Source organism: Perissodus microlepis, chromosome 6 (genome assembly GCF_051167445.1).
Source record: "Perissodus microlepis isolate ML-2025 ecotype Zambia chromosome 6, ASM5116744v1, whole genome shotgun sequence".
Lineage (NCBI taxonomy): Eukaryota > Metazoa > Chordata > Actinopteri > Cichliformes > Cichlidae > Perissodus > Perissodus microlepis.
In genome coordinates this window covers 24366411-24386028 of record NC_140466.1, presented here as the reverse complement: position 1 = coordinate 24386028, position 19618 = coordinate 24366411, and the positions used below count along the sequence as shown (strand labels likewise).

General features: G+C 39.0%; 1 protein-coding gene across 1 annotated transcript; it reads right to left on the bottom strand.

The window, feature by feature from the left end:
- Positions 1 to 657: 657 nt before the first annotated feature.
- LOC146385734 (uncharacterized) lies at positions 658 to 5388 on the bottom strand. The gene is given in 2 exon segments (XM_084930074.1): positions 658 to 1645; positions 5100 to 5388. Coding segments are annotated over 2 exon segments (1200 nt in total). The 3' UTR covers positions 658 to 734.
- Between the last annotated feature and the right edge of the window lie 14230 nt (positions 5389 to 19618).

Genomic DNA, 19618 nt, shown 5'->3' with positions numbered 1-19618 from the left:
AATCACACATTTTTACTCTCTTAAATCCTGAAATGTAACTAATGAGTGAAAGCAATCTTGTCATTTTTCATCAAAAATTTAGTTTAACTAAGAATTGTAATCAAAATCAATGATCAGATGATAGCGCTCAATATTTTAGACAGAAATCCCCAAACATTAAATTATTTTTTCAACATTTTAAGAAAATAATATATGAAAATGTAGGTGTGACGGTGTTGAGACTAGCATAACAGGGTTGAAGATGGTAACAGGGTTGAAGAGACAAATACAGCTTTACATATAAACAGTTGTTTACTCTTAAATTCAATGTATAGGGCTTTCCATTAGCATTATATCTCACTTTGTAACCATAGGAAGGACACCAGATACAAATTGCAGTAGAATTACGTTTTATTAATCTAAAGTAAAAACAACCACAACAGCACATTAACAACTAACAAACATTGTAAAGTGAATTGCTCAAATGTAACATAATGCGTGTGTGTGTGTGTGTGTGTGTGTGTGTGTGTGTGTGTGTGTGTGTGTGTGTCTAGGCATAAGAGAGCCTCATGAGTTGTGCTAAAAGTCACCTCATCCTTGCTCCAATAACATACAATTAAACTTGATGAACTGGTTGAAGTAATAACAATAATAATCAGTTAACGATTTCAATGTGTCTGTGTCAGAGTGTTTTTGCATGTGTGTGCCTGCATCAGTGTGTGTGTCTGTATATATGCATGAATGTGCCTTTTGTTTCATGAATTCATCTTTTGAGTCGGTTCCACACCTCTTTCAAGACTTCCACACTTTGTCACAGCCCGTGGGGGTGGAATGAGTTCAAGGACATCATCAAACAGGTACCAGAGGATATCATCCTGATGTGGCCAGAACAATCGGTTTGACCCAACACGATGCATGCATTTGACCTGGACTTGTGTTGTTTGTATTTTTAGAATGATGCCTGGATACAAATCATCGTCATATCTGAGAATACACCATTTACTAATCAGCTCTGGACTTTCCCACTGGATTTCTTTTCCTGGATTCCCCCCACTGCCTGTCTGTGATACAGCTGTTTCTATCTTCTGGCCAAAAGTGAAACACTTGGTGTTGAAGCACTTGCAGTTAAACTGCTTCCATGTTGTGCACATGCAGCTTACATTACGAACCATCAGTTCTCCTGGAGCTACAGTAACGACCTGGTGAATTCTCATGGTTCCAGGAACAGCTGGTATCTGCTTTGGCATTTTCTTCATAGCTCCCTCAACATCTTCACTTTTCACAAAGAACAGTTTCACACTTGTGTTTGTTTCAGACAAGGCCCTGAATAACTCTTCTGTATCTGGGATGTCATGCCCCTTTGCTACCATCATGTCAGCTGCTCTTTTTAAGGCTCCCCCGACACCATCTGGTGCTCCTTTTCCATGACTGGCCTCAAAAAAATTCCAAGAACCAGCCTTGAATCCTCTTCTGTCCAGTTCTGTAGTGAAAAGGTAGAAGTTTCTTCGTTGTTTGTATCACGTACAGGCTTAAAAAGTGCAGCACACTTGTGGATGTTGGCCTTGAAGGTAATCTAGCCCAGGATTTAGGTGCTGCCATATTGCTGGAGGGCCTTTATGTCTACTGGGGGAGACATAAAAACCCATCTCCATAGAGACTGTGTCAGCTTCCAAAAAGACAAAAAACAAACTAAAAACCAGCAACAAACAACTTAAACATAAACAATCAAAAAGAAAGAACAATACAGTATCCACATCTGAACCAAAGAGTAAAACAGTGAAATGTGGATTATTAAATATTAGGTCTCTCTCCTCCAAGTCTCTGTTAGTACATGACTTAATAATTGATCAACAAATTGATTTACTCTGCCTTACAGAAACCTGGTTGCAGCAGGATGATTATGTTAGTTTAAATGAATCAACACCCCCGAGTCATTCTAACTACCAGAAACCTCGAAGCACAGGCCGAGGGGGCGGTGTGGCAGCAATTTTTCACACCAGCCTATTAATTAATGAAAGACCAAGACAGACTTTTAATTCATTTGAAAGCCTGATGCTTAACATTGTCCACCCCAGCTGTGAAACTCAGAAACCAGTCTTACTTGTTATCATCTATCGTCCACCTGGGCCTTACACAGAGTTTCTGTCTGATTTCTCAGACTTTATATCTAATTTAGTTCTGAGCTCAAATAAAATAATTATTGTGGGTGATTTTAACATCCATGTAGATGCTAAAAATGACAGCCTCAACATGGCATTTAGTCTGTTATTAGACTCAATTGGCTTCTCTCAAAATGTAAAAGAACCCACCCACCACTTTAATCACACTCTAGATCTTGTTTTAACATATGGCATAGAAACTGAACATTTAACAGTGTTTCCTGAAAACCCTCTCCTGTCTGATCATTTCCTGATAACATTTACATTTACAATAATTGATTACACAGCAGTGGAGAGTAGATTTTATCAAAGTAGATGTCTTTCTGAAAGCGCTGTAACTAAGTTTAAGAATATAATCCACCCACTGTTATCGTCTTCAATGCCCTGTACCAACACAGAGCAGAGCAGCTATCTGAACGCTACCCCAACAGAGGTCGATTATCTTGTTAATAATTTCACCTCCTCACTACGTACGACTCTGGATACTGTAGCTCCAGTGAAAACTAAGGTCTCTAATCAGAAGTACCTGACTCCGTGGTATAATTCTCAAACACGTACCCTAAAGCAGATGACTCGTAATCTGGAGAGGAAATGGCGTGTCACAAATTTAGAGGATCATCATTTAGCCTGGAGAAATAGTTTGCTGCTTTATAAGAAAGCCCTCCGCAAAGCCAGAACATCTTACTATTCATCACTGATTGAAGAAAATAAGAACAACCCCAGGTTTCTCTTCAGCACTGTAGCCAGGCTGACAAAGAGTCAGAGCTCTGTTGAGCCAACCATCCCTTTAACGTTAACTAGTAATGACTTCATGAACTTCTTCACAAATAAAATTTTTATCATTAGAGAAAAAATTACCAGTAATCATCCCACAGATGTAATATTATCTACAGCTACTCTTAGTACCATTGATGTTAAGTTAGACTCTTTTTCTCCAATTGATCTTTCTGAGTTAACTTCAATAATTACTTCCTCCAAACCATCAACGTGTCTTTTAGACCCCATTCCTACAAAACTGCTCAAAGAAGTCCTGCCATTGATTAATTCTTCGATCTTAAATATGATCAACCTATCTCTAATAATCGGCTATGTACCACAGGCCTTCAAGCTGGCTGTGGTTAAACCTTTACTCAAAAAGCCATCTCTAGACCCAGCAGTCTTAGCTAATTATAGGCCAATCTCCAACCTTCCTTTCATATCAAAAATCCTTGAAAGAGTAGTTGTCAAACAGCTAACAGATCATCTGCAGAGGAATGGTTTATTTGAAGAGTTTCAGTCAGGTTTCAGAGCTCATCACAGCACAGAAACAGCTTTAGTGAAGGTTACAAATGATCTTCTTATGGCCTCTGACAGTGGACTCATCTCTGTGCTTGTCCTGCTAGACCTCAGTGCAGCGTTCGATACTGTCGACCATAATATCCTATTAGAGCGATTAGAACATGCTGTAGGTATTACAGGTACTGCACTGCAGTGGTTTGTATCATATCTATCTAATAGACTCCAATTTGTGCATGTAAATGGAGAGTCCTCTTCACACACTGAGGTCAATTATGGAGTTCCACAGGGTTCAGTGCTAGGACCAATTCTGTTTACATTATACATGCTTCCCTTAGGCAGCATCATTAGAAGACATAGCATACATTTTCACCGCTATGCAGATGACACCCAGCTCTATCTGTCCATGAAGCCAGATAACACACACCAATTAGTTAAACTGCAGGAATGTCTTAAAGACATAAAGACCTGGATGGCCGCTAACTTTCTGCTTCTTAATTCAGATAAAACTGAGGTTATTGTACTCGGCCCTGAAAATCTTAGAAATATGGTATCTAACCAGATTCATACTCTGGATGGCATTACCTTGGCCTCCAGTAACGCTGTGAGGAACCTTGGAGTCATTTTTGACCAGGACATGTCCTTCAACGCACATATTAAACAAATATGTAAGACTGCTTTCTTCCATTTGCGCAACATCTCTAAAATTAGAAATATCCTGTCTCAGAGTGACGCTGAAAAACTAGTTCATGCATTTATTACTTCCAGGCTGGACTACTGTAATTCATTATTATTAGGATGTCCAAAAAACTCACTGAAAAGCCTTCAGCTAATCCAAAATGCTGCAGCAAGAGTACTGACAGGGACTAGAAGGAGAGAGCATATTTCTCCTGTTTTGGCTTCCCTTCATTGGCTTCCTGTTAAATCCAGAATTGAATTCAAAATCCTGCTCCTCACATACAAGGTCTTAAATAATCAGGCCCCATCTTATCTTAATGACCTTGTAGTACCATATCACCCTATTAGAGCACTTCGCTCTCGCTCTGCAGGCCTACTTGTTGTTCCTAGAGTATTTAAAAGTAGAATGGGAGGCAGAGCCTTCAGTTTTCAGGCCCCTCTTCTGTGGAACCAGCTTCCAGTTTGGATTCGGGAGACAGAAACTATCTCTACTTTTAAGATTAGGCTTAAAACTTTCCTTTTTGCTAAAGCATATAGTTAGGGCTGGACCAGGTGACCCTGAATCCTCCCTTAGTTATGCTGCAATAGACGTAGGCTGCCGGGGGATTCCCAAGATGCATTGAGTTTTTCCTTTCCAGTCACCTTTCTCACTCACTATGTATTAATAGACCTCTCTGCATTGAATCATATCTGTTATTAACCTCTGTCTCTCTTCCACAGCATGTCTTTATCCTGTCTTCCTTCTCTCACCCCAACCGGTCGCAGCAGATGGCCGCCCCTCCCTGAGCCTGGTTCTGCCGGAGGTTTCTTCCTGTTAAAAGGGAGTTTTTCCTTCCCACTGTCGCCAAAGTGCTTGCTCATAGGGGGTCATATGATTGTTGGGTTTTTTTCTGTATCTATGAAGCGCCTTGAGGCGACTTTTGTTGTGATTTGGCGCTATATAAATAAAATTGAATTGAATTGAATTGAATTGAATGGTGCTAAAGCACACAGGCTCTGAGAGTCCACCAACATACAACACACCAGTATGAAGGGTGGCCTGCTGATGTGAAGCCCCAAAGTGGACCACCTGAACTTGAGAACTGTATTTACAGCTGTAGTTTTCTGAGAAGTCAACATGTATCAAAGTCTCCTCCCCTGACATGTTGTTCTTCAGCTCACGGCAGAAGGCATACTGCTGCTTGATATTAAAGTGATGCATTTTAAATTTCTTTACAAAGCTGCGGAAGAGCTCAATGAGGTCCTCTTGTGTGCCCTCCGAAGATTTCTTGACTGTCACCTTGACAGTTGCCTCCATCTCTCACACTCACTCTGCAGGTTTCTCTCCCTTCTTTCAGGATCAGCTTTAAGGCGTTCCCGATGCTTCCTTTGCCTTTCTGCTGCTGTTGTTGGTGCCATCTTTAACATGGAACATAAATCACATTCAGCATGCATGCAGTATAAGAATGGTGATTGAATATAATAATAATTAATTTAAATAATTGGATAACTTAACAACCAAAGTATTAAAATCTCAACCCCATCACAATCTCACAACCCCGTTACAATCAAAAACATAACAGGGTTGAGATTTTTGCACAAACTGGCCGCTGCTCAATATAGTGAATACCAGACAGAGAACACATGGCATGCATGACATTCAAAATCACCATATATTCATGAACTAACAAAAAACTTTTTCATAAGTAATAGTTTTCTATCTTTTTTTCATGTTACGGTGTTGAGTCATTGAGGTTGACGACCACAATATCACAAGATAAATGACTAAAATAAAGGAAAAGAATGGAGCAACTTGCCTGTCTCTGTGGTCCTGTTGTCCAAAAGACTTCAGTGATGTCACTTCCTGATGTATATGAAATTCTGGATCACACCATTGTATTTATGGGGGTGGGATCATTCATGTAACAGGGTTGAAGGGTTAGTCAGGTACAGGAATAATTGTGATTTTAATAAATAATTAACAATTAAATTTGAAAAAAAGAAATATTAACAGCAAAAGAGCACAAATAGATGTTTAGGTTGATACCAAAATGTATTGACTTTTTAAATAGTTTTATTTGGTATTTTCAAAGTAAACTTTCATCAAGGCCATGAGGGACATGACAAAATAGGTGGTGTCAAATGAAAAAACTGTATTATTTCCCATAAAAAGATAAAAATTAGTTCAGTTTTTTTACACTGTATTAAAGGGTACATTTCAATATATATGTAAAGCTGTTTAAATAGAAAGTTTGGTGACCCAATAGATGAAATACACCATAAGAGGTGAGAGGGACTCAAATTGTGCCATTTTCATGGAATGACTCAAAGACCGGATAGCTTACTTACAACTGGGCTACACTGACCATAAGGCTACATTCTTTAGGACTATGCCTGTAACACTCTGCCTATTGCCTTCATATTAAATAATTTTTTGAACAATAATTTTTAATTATGCGGGCCGCAAGTAGGGGTGACATGGGCCGTGAGATTGAGACACAGGCATTAGAGCCTCTTAATGCGCGTTTTGTTTGGATTTCCACCGGCGTGGAATTACCAAAAATAGAGAGGGCATAGCCTAACATATGAAACAGGAAAAGACCACTGTGTAATCCATTTATTTCATTAAAGTAACTGTATTCTGAATACCACCCTTTTAAACGGTAACTGTAATGGAATACAGTTACTCATATTTTGTATTTTAAATACGTAATGGCGGTACATGTATTCCGTTACTCCCCAACACTGCATACAGTTACTGCAGATCTGTCAGGATCACATCCATGAAGTGAATCTCCCGTTTGACCACATCCCAAACACACTCCGTTGAGAAACCAGGTGATGAGGATCTGAGCTTTGTGACACGATGTGGCCTTTGAATGATGCTCAGTTGGTACCAAGGGGTCCAAAATGTGCCGAGATCGTTTTTGCCCAGAAAGATGTTGCTCACTCGATAATTTATCTTGTTTAAATCATTCTTTCTAAATCGTAGAGATGGTTATGTGGTAAATTTGAGACAAATTTGAGCATTTGTCTAAAAGTTGATACGTGTCAAAGCCAAAACATTAACTGAGCTGGTGATGGCTGAGTGGAGGAGAGGCTCAGAAAGGCTGCCAACACATTCTGACGCACAATGCCATTGTGCCACGAGGTTTCTTTTGTGGTTGTTGCCTTGACATACCTGTGGTAATACTGGCTGCCATGTGATTACAAACTTTGTGTTTTGCCCTCGGTTTGGCTTTTCATCACTGCCTTTATCTGCTGATGCAGTTTAGAATCTAAAAGTATTAAGTTAGATTCAAGAAACCTGTTCATGTGTTTTCCCTTTCACACCAGCAGCCTTTCTGCGTCACAGTTGGGAGAGAGACAGCCCTCAGTAATGCCATAACCTGTTATGTCACGCACCATTGTTAAAGGACACCTCCTGCATAAATGAGACATGCCTGTGGCTTTGACAGAACTGCTTTATTTTCTCTCCTGGAAATGAAAACCGCCTACTTGTTGGTCATGACTAAATGAAAAAGAAAAAAAAACCCTGAATCTCCTCTGTGGCTGAATGAAAGCGCCCAAAACCACACTACTGAGCAACTCAGCGTTTGGGGTTTTTTTTTGTAAATCCATTTAAACACAATAGCTGTGATTCCAGCACCTCCCCTCCGACTGAAGTTCTGTTAATGACTATTATTATTTGTGCTGTAAGCCAGGATTTTATGTTTTTTCTTATAGACAATCAAAGCTACATTAGTCCTAAGCTGCTTCACAGTAAACCTTTTCACCTTGCTACACCTAACTCTGCCGCCGACTGCATCTTTTTTTGGGTGAGTTTTTAAATTTAGGGCATTTTTAGCCTCTACTTGTTTTATATCGACGCACACACACGAAAGCACAGGCATGCACAGTGTCCCATAGCCATACTCTCCATCACTCAGAGTTATGGTAGCTACACGGTGCCTTCCGGAGCAGTCAGACTCATCCCCATAGACCTGTCGTACATGGTTCAGTGCCTCATTTTCAATTGTTCTTCAGACCCTCATAAATCACCCTTGAAAGTGTGTGTCTCGTCTCTCCGTGCACTTGAGTGTGTGTGTGTCCATGTTGTTATTGTTGCCAGCTGTTCACACATTAGCAATGTAACTTGGTTACCTTGACCCTCAAACATGCACCTGCCATGTTCCTCTTCATTTACACCTTTGAGCATACTAAACCATGCAAGTGCTGAATTATTTAACATTTTTAAGCACTTATTTGCTTATGTTTTCTCTTCATGGTGAATTTGTACCAACTTGTCTTTGCTCCTGTTTTCCATAGATTTCCAGGCTCATACATTTTCTGCTTGCCCACACTGTTGGCACTCCTTATATTTTCATGTCACCAAGACTTACAGAGCAGCTCAGCTCTCTTCCTTCTCTTAGTATAACCAATTGTTTGTTTAATGTCTTTCAAATCCTGCCATTTTATTTTCAATTTATAACACTCACCAATGCTGCAGTGATGAGGCCAAGTGTTACACTGCAATCTGACATTCCCATTTTCAATAAAGTCCAGATCTGTGAGGACAAGCAGATCATAGAAAAGCAGATCATAGAATAATGAATAATTATTTCTTCCATCTATCTCTGAAAAAGTATAAATTCAAGTCCTGGCCTAGATGCATCTCAGCTCCAAACTTTAGCTCCAGGTCATTATTTCATAAAACGTTCCTTCTTCCTTCTTCAGTATACTGCTGAAAGTATTCACTCCGCCATCTAAATCACTGGATTCAGGTGTTCCAATCACTTTCATGGCCACAGGTGTATAAAATCAAGCATGCAGGCATGCAGACTGCTTCTAGAAACGTTTCTGAGAATGAATTCCAGCGTGGTACCATGACAGGATGCCACCTGCGCAACAAGTCCAGTCGTGACATTTCCTCGCTACTAAATATTCCACAGTTTGTGATATTTTAACAAATTGGAAGCGATTGGGAACAACACCAACTCCACCACAACGTGGCAGGCCACGTAAAATCACAGAGGGTCAGCAGATGCTGAGGTGCATAATGCACAGAGGTCACCAACTTTCTGCAGAGTCAATCTCTACGGACCTCCAAACTTCATGTGGCTTTCAGATTAGCTCAGGAACAGCGTGTAGAGAGCTTTGTGGAATGGCTGAGCAGCTGCATCCAAGCCTTACATCACCAAGCGCAATGTTAAGTGTCAGATGCAGGGTTAGGGTTAACCACTGGACTCTTCATGAGCAGTGGAGATATGTTCTCTGGAGCGAATAATCATGTTTCTCTGTCTGGAAAATGATGGATGAGTCTGGTTTTGGTGGTTTCCAGGACAACTTGTCTGACTGCATTGTGCCAAGTGTAAAGTTTGGTGGAGGGAGATTATGGTATGGGGTATTTTTACAGGAGTTGGACTTGGCCCCTTATTTCTAGTGGAAAGAACTATTAATGCGCCTGCATAACTGGACATTTTGCACAATTTCATGCTTCCAGAATCTGGAAGTTTTGGAGGAAATTTTGTAATTTTATATCTTTAGGCATATTTATTTGGAGTTTTTCCCCCATTGCTTTTGAAAACAACAACAAGAAAAAAAAGGCATTTCAATAATTTCTGCTATTTCTGTTTTGCCTTCTCTCTAATATATATATTTCATCTTCTTTTAAGGAAAAACACTAATATGTACCTCCTTAAAAATATGAATATGACTTTGATCTGACATGTGGTGAAAGTGTTCTGCATTGGTGAGTTTGTGGCTTTTCTTCTTTGTTTCTATCGCTGTGTCCGTTGAAACATCATGTATTTGCCTCACTGGGTTGTAGCATTCCCAATTAAAACTGGGAAATGTGATGCTTGTGGTGTAAATGGCCAACCAGCTCAATTATTATACTGGTTTTGCTTTTTTTGTAAACAAACATTTTCTTGGCTGTTGCAGCTGAGAATATTTGTAAATTCAGTTAACCTTTGCTAACTACCTGCAGGCTTTTAGTGATGACTCGATTTAGCACATTAGCTATGCCCCAACAGTGTGCGGTTAGTTAAAATAAAATCACGATATTTCTCATAAAACGGGTGTCAAAGCAGTGTCAGACTGTATAAACAACAAACTCACTACATCGGTGCTGCAGACTGAGTGCTCACCTACGAGATGTGCAGCTCTTCACCAGCCACGTGTGCGATGCCAGTCTGACAAACAAACTGGCACCATCAAATTAACAGGACATAAAAATGCTGACAGAGTGACAAGACTCTCATAGTCATTTTTTCCATTTCATTGGTGTGTGTTTTACAAGATTTGTATCTGGGAGAAGCACTTGGAGTTTTTTCAAATCTTAAAAAACGTTACCCACCTTCTCCTCCTCCAACCCCCAACGAATCACAGCAGATGGCTGCCCCTCTCTGAGCCTGGTTCTGTGGGAGGTTTCTTCCTGTTAAAGAGAAGTTTTTCCTTTCCACTGTTGCCAAGTGCTTGTTCATAGGGGATCATCTGATTGCTAGGGTTTTCTCAGTCTCTCTATATTATTGTATTGTCTTTACCTTACAATATAAAGTGCACTGAGGCAACTGTAGGTGGCAATATAAATAACATTTTATTGAATTGAAAAAACTAGCAGTATTAAGATACTGGACATTTCTATTTACATTTACACAGGTAATTTCAAAACGAGGAAGACGTGCTGCTGTTTATATCGTCTCAAATTTAAAAGTACAGATTTGTCAATACATAAAGACACTGAATATTTGAAATGGCTGCTTGCTTTCCTTAGTCTCAACACGAGAACACCTGCTGTGCATTCTCGCTTGCTGACCGTCTCTCTGGATTTGCTTTTTTTTGCCTTTTAAATATTTGACAATTTGAGGTTTTTGAACAAATGAAATATCTCAGGAAGGTTTTATCGATGTGGAAGTTACAAAAGCTTCTGCACCATCCGGCCCATCTATAAAACTCAAAAACTATACTTGTTTTAACTTTGGCCAGTCTCACCTCTGTTTGCTCAGCATATTCAGGTTGAGACACGCTAAGGAGAAGAATGCATCATCTTCTAACTTGGCTTGAAATAGCAGTCTAGAGAGGGTGGCAGGCTGCAAGGGTACACAGACTATGCGAGGATAATCCCTCGCCTGTCTTAATATAGGGACGCTTTGCATTTGCTACTGGACTGCACGGCTTCTGTCGGTGGAAAAAGCAGAGCAGTGAAAATAATGCGTAATCAGGTGACTTGGTTGCAGCTGGTCCTGCCGATCTTCAGGTTGGAGAGGGATAATAACAAGCGAGATTGCTGCCAGCAGGCAAGTGTTCCTCATAGGGAATGCGCTCACATTGTGGGAACGGCGATACGTAGAGTGTATGTTGTCTTCCCGCTGTGGTGTGATGAGAAATAATGCAAATGCTTTTGGCAACTGTGTCCCAGGGTGCTGTGTTTCAGTAAGCCTAATAATTCAAATCTCTAAGAATACCACCATCCTTAGAGGTTGTGCATGTTTTCATGTGGAAAGTATCAAACCGATTGTATTGACTAAATCTTCAGGGAAGACAGCAGACTTGGCAAGCCTAGACAGCAGTGGACCTGGGCTGCACCAAATCAAAGCACAGCGTCAGACTGTGAGCTAAGGGACTGTCAGGGTGAAATCTTTTCTTTTTTTTAATAGTCAAAGCTGACCATTAATTAAAGTCCTGCTATGAAATCGGACTCCAGCTGTTTTACACATTTATTTCCTATTTGGACTTTCCTTCTGAGACTTGGTCTATCCTTTTAGCCCAAAGTCAACATTCACAATGAACCAATTAAACAAATGGCTCGATGTAGAAGAAAACCGCTAAAAGTTAGATGGAAACAGCCAGAGCCCTCAGCAGATTCACTCAAACTTGAACCACACACTTATAATGCTGCATTTCTACTGGCAGATAACACTGATGAACACAGCAAATAGAAAAAATGATTTAAGACTCCATATATGTGAGGACTTCAAGATTTTTATTGTGTCACTATATTTCCCTATTGATTAAATAACATTTATTTGAGCTACAGTGTAACATGCACTAAATCCTTGAGTGAAATTACTCAAAGCACTGTGTCCCCTGTGTCATAAAATCAATGCGGAGAGGGGGGAAAGAGCTGCTGGAGTTAATGGTACCCTTTTTTAATTTAAATGATAAATGCCGCAAACGCATTGTCTTCATTAAATTCATTTACAACTTTTCATGACATTCACCTTTTCTGTGTTGCGACGTTGATTCCTATTTGATGCATAAGCCGATAAACCTAGTTGGGTCACGCCGGATAGATTTCCTCTAACAGGACTTTGTATGAGAGGAATACACGTCTGTCCTCAAAAATAAGGAAGCGCCCTGAATGTGTTATAACTCACAAACTGACATTTGTGTGTGCGGCCACGTGTTCCTGTGCAGTCGCAATATTTTCAGGTTTTTTAAATAAACGGGCTATTGTCATGGTAACACAACTGATCCTGGTGGTATTCGTTTTACTGTTCTTTACTGTGCTTGTTAGTTTTCTTAAAAGTAATGCAGTATGTTACTTTATTACTCGCTGGAGAAAGTAATTAATTACACTTCTATGTTACATTTAACCTGACTGAATACATTGTCAATTTATTACCAGTTAACAATATAAATCTTTCAGTCCCACACAAACACCTATCATAATGAGGACACACACATCTTTTTTTAGTATTTGCATGAGAACACAAAGCAAAGTTAAAAATCAGCCCAAAGAGATTTGAAAGCGATCGCCACGGTGATTCTACTGTAGAAACTTGACTTCTCGTTGCTGGTTTTGTCACCTGTTGAAGATCGGGGTCTGGTAGCTTTAGCATCATGTTGAGATTTCAGTTAGCATAGATGTAACATGCTGTCTGTGCAGATGCTTGGAAATAGTTGTGTTAGCAACATATTGCAGTTGTTTCTGTCTATTGCGCTCTTGTCCTTTTGTGCAATACCCATACCGCCACTGTAGACCACGCCACCATTTTTCTCTTCCATGCACACAAACTGAAATCTGCTGTCTGTAGCGTAAGAAAGAAATGTTTTGTTAGAAGTTTCGTCACCCCTTCTATCGACCTGGCACTCAGATGAGTCAAAAACATTTCTAATGTATAGAATATGATGTCTTTACCATTAAGGATCCATTAGTCATGTGTTATGGACACCAAACTCACTGTCCACAGGATAACTGGTCATCTACAGTTTTGGTAAAAATGTTTTTTTAACACCAGCACCGGGCATCTCTCTTTCATTTGACCATCTGTGTTGTCCACATAAAACACCAGCCTGGATGCCCTTCTGTTGTGTCAGGGCTGCTCTATCTAGGATTGTGTTGGGATCTGACCATCAACCTCTCTCTCGGACTTTCTCTCTCACACACACACAAGCAATATTGAGTGAGCCCTGATAATATCTCCTTTTAATCTGCTACCACCTAGTCTGAAAGGTTTTGGTAAATGAAAGAGAGAAATGGCATCGTCACCATCACCAACATAACTTTTATTTTTTTGTGCTGCTTTTTTTGTGTTCTTCAAATGCAGTTGTTTTGGGTGGTTGCAGAAGCAGGTATAAAAACCTGGATGCGGGAGACATCCGAAGAGCTTGAGTTGGCAAGTTTGGGGCTGCCTTAAACAGAATCTAAGAAAAGTAACTACCATCTCATGAGAGGAATGCATCATAATACCATTTTAATTTAATCATTATTTTTTGATTGGTTTTGAGACTTTTGTACAGACTCGACAAACACTTACCTACCTCAATGTTTTCCATGTTCAGCTGTGAAAGAAGCAACTCCGTTTAGAAAAACGCCTTCAGATTGGTGGCTCTGAACCTTTCAATGATGTCATATTCATTATCTTGAGAGCTGGTGTTTTGAAATGTTTCAAATTGTTTTTCTTCAAGGTCGTGCAATCACGAGCCTCCTGCATATAGATATTGGAGAGAAACGGTATGATTTGCATCTGATTTCCACAGTGTTGTTACTTTGGATAAACTCAGGTCTAAAAACCTCGAAACAGAATAAAATCAGAGAAAAACCTGGATGCAGAAGTTTGTGAGGCACTTCAGTTGAAGTAACAGGTTTTTTATCCCGACTACAATATACAGTTAATGCCCTACTTTAACTGAATCTATAGGGAGATAAACCCCTGACCCCTGCTGCACACTGAGCCAGCAGGTTGGGCTGATGGAGCAGGGGCCATTTCAAACAAACAACAGGCCGCGACTAAATTTTTTCATTACATAACATAAATTAATCATTCAAAATTTGATTTAAGCAGTCTGGGTTTAGCAGCAGTATGATGACTCTTTTGCAGAACATAGCCAAAGTTTGTTCAAAATGTGGCCAAAGGATCCAAAAAGCTGCTAAATAAGTTGGCATCTGTGAGAACTCGAGGAGGAGAGTGAGTGGAGCTGTCTTTGCTGATGTAGAGGAAGAGTAGTGACAGGTTTGCATGTAAACTGAGAGAAGAGAGATACAAGAAACGGTTTATGTGCAACAGCATCACTCTATGAATTTAAATTGCATTGTCTTATCCTTAACCTTGACTGAAAACACACTGATAAATGATACAAAACTGATACATTTTCAGTTAATGTCAGTAAATAAAGTCTGACATTAAGCCCAGAATGGGTTTATTTGCTATTTTTGCAATTCTAAAGATTAAAAGATTAAATCAATAATTTTTTTAATATCAGAAATAAAACTGTAAGCAAAAAAAGGATTGACTGTATTATGCAAGAGAAAGAGGACTGTGCCGATAATTCCACTTTGGTGATTTGCAAATTTATTACAACTCTGATATTACTTATTAAGAATATACACTGTTAGACTTTTGATCGCCACTTTACGGTAACATACTGGCGTCACTGTTGCCAGCGTCATACCGTGACGCCGTGTTACGGTAGCTTACCGTTCTGCAGGATGATACCGTTTTTTGCTGGTGTGGTATAATACTCTTGGACAAATTATGGTAACGCACCGTAGCCTTTTTTACGGTATCTCACTGGCGACAGTGACGCCAGTGAGATGCCATTATGTCGTTATGTCGTAAATTACGTCAACAAAGTAACATCATACTGTGATTAAGAAATTGGTATACTACAGTTTATTCACGGTATGTCACTGTAAGCCCGCTGCAAGATAATAAACTGCAATATATTAACCAGTAACTTACCGTTATCACGCATCATCAGTACCAAAAATATTCATCTCTGCTAGAGGATACCGTGTCCCAACAGGCGGCCATTTACTGTTTAACAGGTCGTAATTTACCATAATTTCAGTTAACAGTAACATACTGTAAGAGACTGGAGGGTTCCAAAAAAAATTGGATGGATGGATGGATAGATAGATAGACACACACACACACAAAATATAATTCATGTGCTTTACACCACTTTATTTCAATTCTGATTTTTCCCTGCTGAAATACACATTTCCAAAATCAAAACCTGAAAAGAACTGAAAACATATTTTCATTGAGGAAGCACTTGTTTTTACTAAACCATGTAATCCATTATTTTCTCAGATGGTTGTACAAACAATAACGATATTATGTCATATCCATATCATGGCAGACAACATATGGTGTTGGGTTTTCTTAGTTATATTTTGTAGGGTCTTAAACCTACAATGTGAAGTGCCTTGGCATTCATTTTGTTGGCACCATACAAATAAACTGAATTGTAATGAATATAATATCAAGCCCCACACGTCTGCCTTTATATACACTTTGTCCAAAATACTAGCTCACACCACCAAATCAATGCACAAAACAGGGTCCACAACGACATGGATGAGCGTGTGTGGTGTGAAGGAACTTGACTGACCTGCACTGAACCCTGATCTTGCTTTGTGGACTGAGTTCAATGATTTGTAGGGTGAGCCAATACATGTGACAATTAAAGTGTAAGTAGCTGAAATAATTTTTAACAAACGGGTAAAAGAAGGAAAGAAAATCAAAACTGTTGCACTCAAAAAACCTATTGGACAGAGACAGCGTCTTGCAAGATGGCAAGAGAGCTTGTCTTCATTGTTGCTCGTCTTGTGTAAATGTCCAGAAAGCATGGGCCATGGATCATCTGTGGAGACATGGGTAACAACACATTGGTCACTTAAATTATACAAGAAATTCACTAAAAATGGCAAAAACAGTTACCTAATTTGAAGTTCTCCACTCAAATTCAGTAAGCCGCTGGAGGAAATTATTTTGGAGTTTATAGTTTGTGCTGCTGTTAAACTTTACAGTATTGACTTCAGTATTTCTGCTGTTGGTGTAGCTAGACTACTATGTTGATCAGTAATATGTAATGTGAAATTTGATATTGTTACTTTGCTGGATTCACTGAGACACATGTCCAACAACCTTGGTTTATAAAGGAAATTACAGAAATTTGAGCTAACAAAACAGAGACTGGATACCTGTGTCCACGAAAAGCTCCTGTGCCAAACAGAAATTTTAATATGCTCTATTTCATAAATGACTTCTCACCAAGCATAATCAGCCTTGGGGTGCTTGGCAGGCTTTTAACATGCAAACTGAACAATATAAATTTGCGTGCACTGAAGCCACAAAATTTAGAAATACACATAGTTGCAAAAAGTTCAGTGACCAATTACCTTTCCTAAATGACATATGCAATGCAAAAAATAAGAGTATTGTCAATAGGGACCAGTTCCCAGTTTTTACATGATCAAAATTATTCACAAAAGGCTTCAATAAACAGAAAATGTCTGCCGACAAGAGAACAGTGCACACAAATGAAAAGATATTTGAGCTCGACGCTTTAATGGGTTTAAAATGACCGTACAGGTAGTACAAGCACACCTGAAAACACTGACCAGCTAACAGCTTTAAGCATTTGGGTGCAACCTCGGTAGTTCACCGATTCACCTGTTGCAAACGTCCAAGTTTCTATCAAGTCTCATAAATCCATCGGCAACTATTACCTAACTAGTCTTTTGAGTCTCCACATTCATAGATATTGACATTTTGTCTTAGCATTTGAATGAAAATATCCTGGTAGGGTAGCTTAAAAGTCAAAACAAACAGTAATAAGAACGCATTTCGGACTTCTCTCGAATAAGTGAAAAAAACACTTACCTTCAGACTGATTAGCTGGTGTCAATCCAACTTTAATGTGTTCCATGTCAGTCCGTTTTAGGGAAAAAGTGTTAAGTGGTTTCATTTAATTTTGAGATACTCCCGCATGGACGAGCAATTTGGAGTCTAGCAGAGTTATCACGAATAGCATATGATCTTCAGATATAATCCAATCAACCTTGCATTTAACCCGATTGAACATCCAGTTATCTCTGACTACTTCTAAGTTGCACATGTTAACGGTCTCATCATCACTCTGTGCTGCAGCGAACTGGATCTGTGGCACAGAATAGTTGATGGTCATGTTGTTCTCCTGCTTTGCAGCTTTGTTTGAGTCTGAATTGCGGCTTAAACGTGCAAAACTAAGAGAAGCAGATCAATATTTTCTTCTTGTTGTTATTTAATGGTGGTTGGCAACCAGCGAAAGGAGCATTAACCACTCGAGCAATATTTTCTATCCCCATTGTTGTTTAGAAAGTGAATACCCGACGTGTGAGTCATACGTCACGTTGTACGTCAGGTGAAGGTGTGGTGTCGGCTATCGCACCTGTCGCATTAAAAAGCTTTAAAAACGTAACAATCGCTTTAAAAACACAACCCAACGCGCTAAACTGTGATAATGTGTTACATTATCACGTATATCCAGGACATCTCTTCTGAACCAAGATGAAGTGGTGCTACAAAGGAATTATTTATTTAGGAGAGTGCATTTAATAGCAGTCTGGCCTGCAACAAAATGCACCGCTAAAAATACAGTTTCTGATGTCCCAGAATTTATTAATTTTGAGAGTGAAGTGGTAGTACTGATGCTGGTTAGTGGTGTAGGTTTCATGGATGTGACACCTTAACTTGTGTAAAATGACGACCAGAGCATATTATTAGGTTAGTTCACTGTAGTTAGGCAGAGGTGTCTTAAAAAGTACCACCTTATACAAAACAAATGAAGGTCCAGTATAAGAAAGAATAAGAAGAGAAAAAAGGAACACCCTGCTAAATGAAGTCATTTTTAAACATTACTCTAAATGTAGCCATTAGTTTTTGTTGCTGGCCATACAAAAAATAAGTATACTTCAATTATATTTCCCAAGTATACCTTACCTAGTACGTATACTAATAATGCTTCTTGGGACTATATTGGCCCCCGTTTTAGTACATAACAGTATTCTTGAAATTAACTTTGAGATGTACTTTTTGTTCACCATAATTGTACTAGCATAATGTCATAATGTCTACAAGAGTATAATTAAAATATACTCGACTCTATCACAATACTAACCTTACAAGTATACTATTAATTAATAGTATTAATAATGTTTCACATTGTTTGAATAAACAAATACATTTATTAATATATGAGGTTCCATTCAGTTCGAGGAATTAAATTTTAGTGTGGCTGCAACTTACTCCTTAAGTTAAAAATTATGCTGTATATTGTAGTTTATATGTTATACTACTTTCACAGTGAATCGCATTTTATAGTAATACACTCTGAATGAGGATTTAAGTAATTACTCTTAGATCTACAGTAGAAAACAACAGAAATCCGGATGGTGTAATAGTATAATCTCAGTAACATCACCAATTGTTACATTTGCTGTATTTTACAGCTGTTTCCATGAGTACAGTGAGTTACCGTAAAAATAATGTAATCTCATGGACTTTTCCCACAATTACATGCAAATTACAGTACTAAACTGCAAACATCCTTTAGAGTTTTTTACTGTTGATTTTGCAGTACTAAGCTATGGAAATTACTGCAAAGGCTAACAGTGTAATTTTCCATTCAACAAACCTTGTGATAAATCTTTTCAACATGTTACAGGTTTTTATTTTGGTGCCCTGAACGCCCACCAGTAAGTAGGTTTTAGGCACTAAATCTAAAATGTGGATGGCTTTAAAAACAATCCCATAAGTAGATTTTATTAATCAGACCACAGACCATAGAAGGTGAAGTGAACAGTGAAAAAACCCCATCTAATTCAAAACTGCTTTATTTCTCTCAGGTACAGGATAGAGTAGCTCCTTTATGGCTCTGGATGGATGTTACAGCACTAATCAGATGGGACTAATCATACTGTGCCTGCACAGATAAGAGAAAAAAAAATACCTAAATGGGATGTAATACCACCACATAAATTGTTACTAGTGCACTTACATCTTTTGCCAAGATTTCAGAAAGAAAAGGAAGTAAGTGCTCCTTATTTCATACTCTGGGTGTATTCTTGGCCACGCTCTGCTAAAGCGACAGGACCAGCTCCTCCGTAGAAGCAAATCCTGGAATAAGTGCTTCATTTTTAAGTCTGATGTATGCAGATTGTGGTGAGGATGTTTTGTGGTATTTGTTATACTCTTGCACCTCTCAGTTTGAATGCAAATCCAAACAGTCAGCATTATGCAACACAAGCAGGAAAAACTACTGCTGCTGGTTACAAAACAAAACAGGAAAAGAGAAAA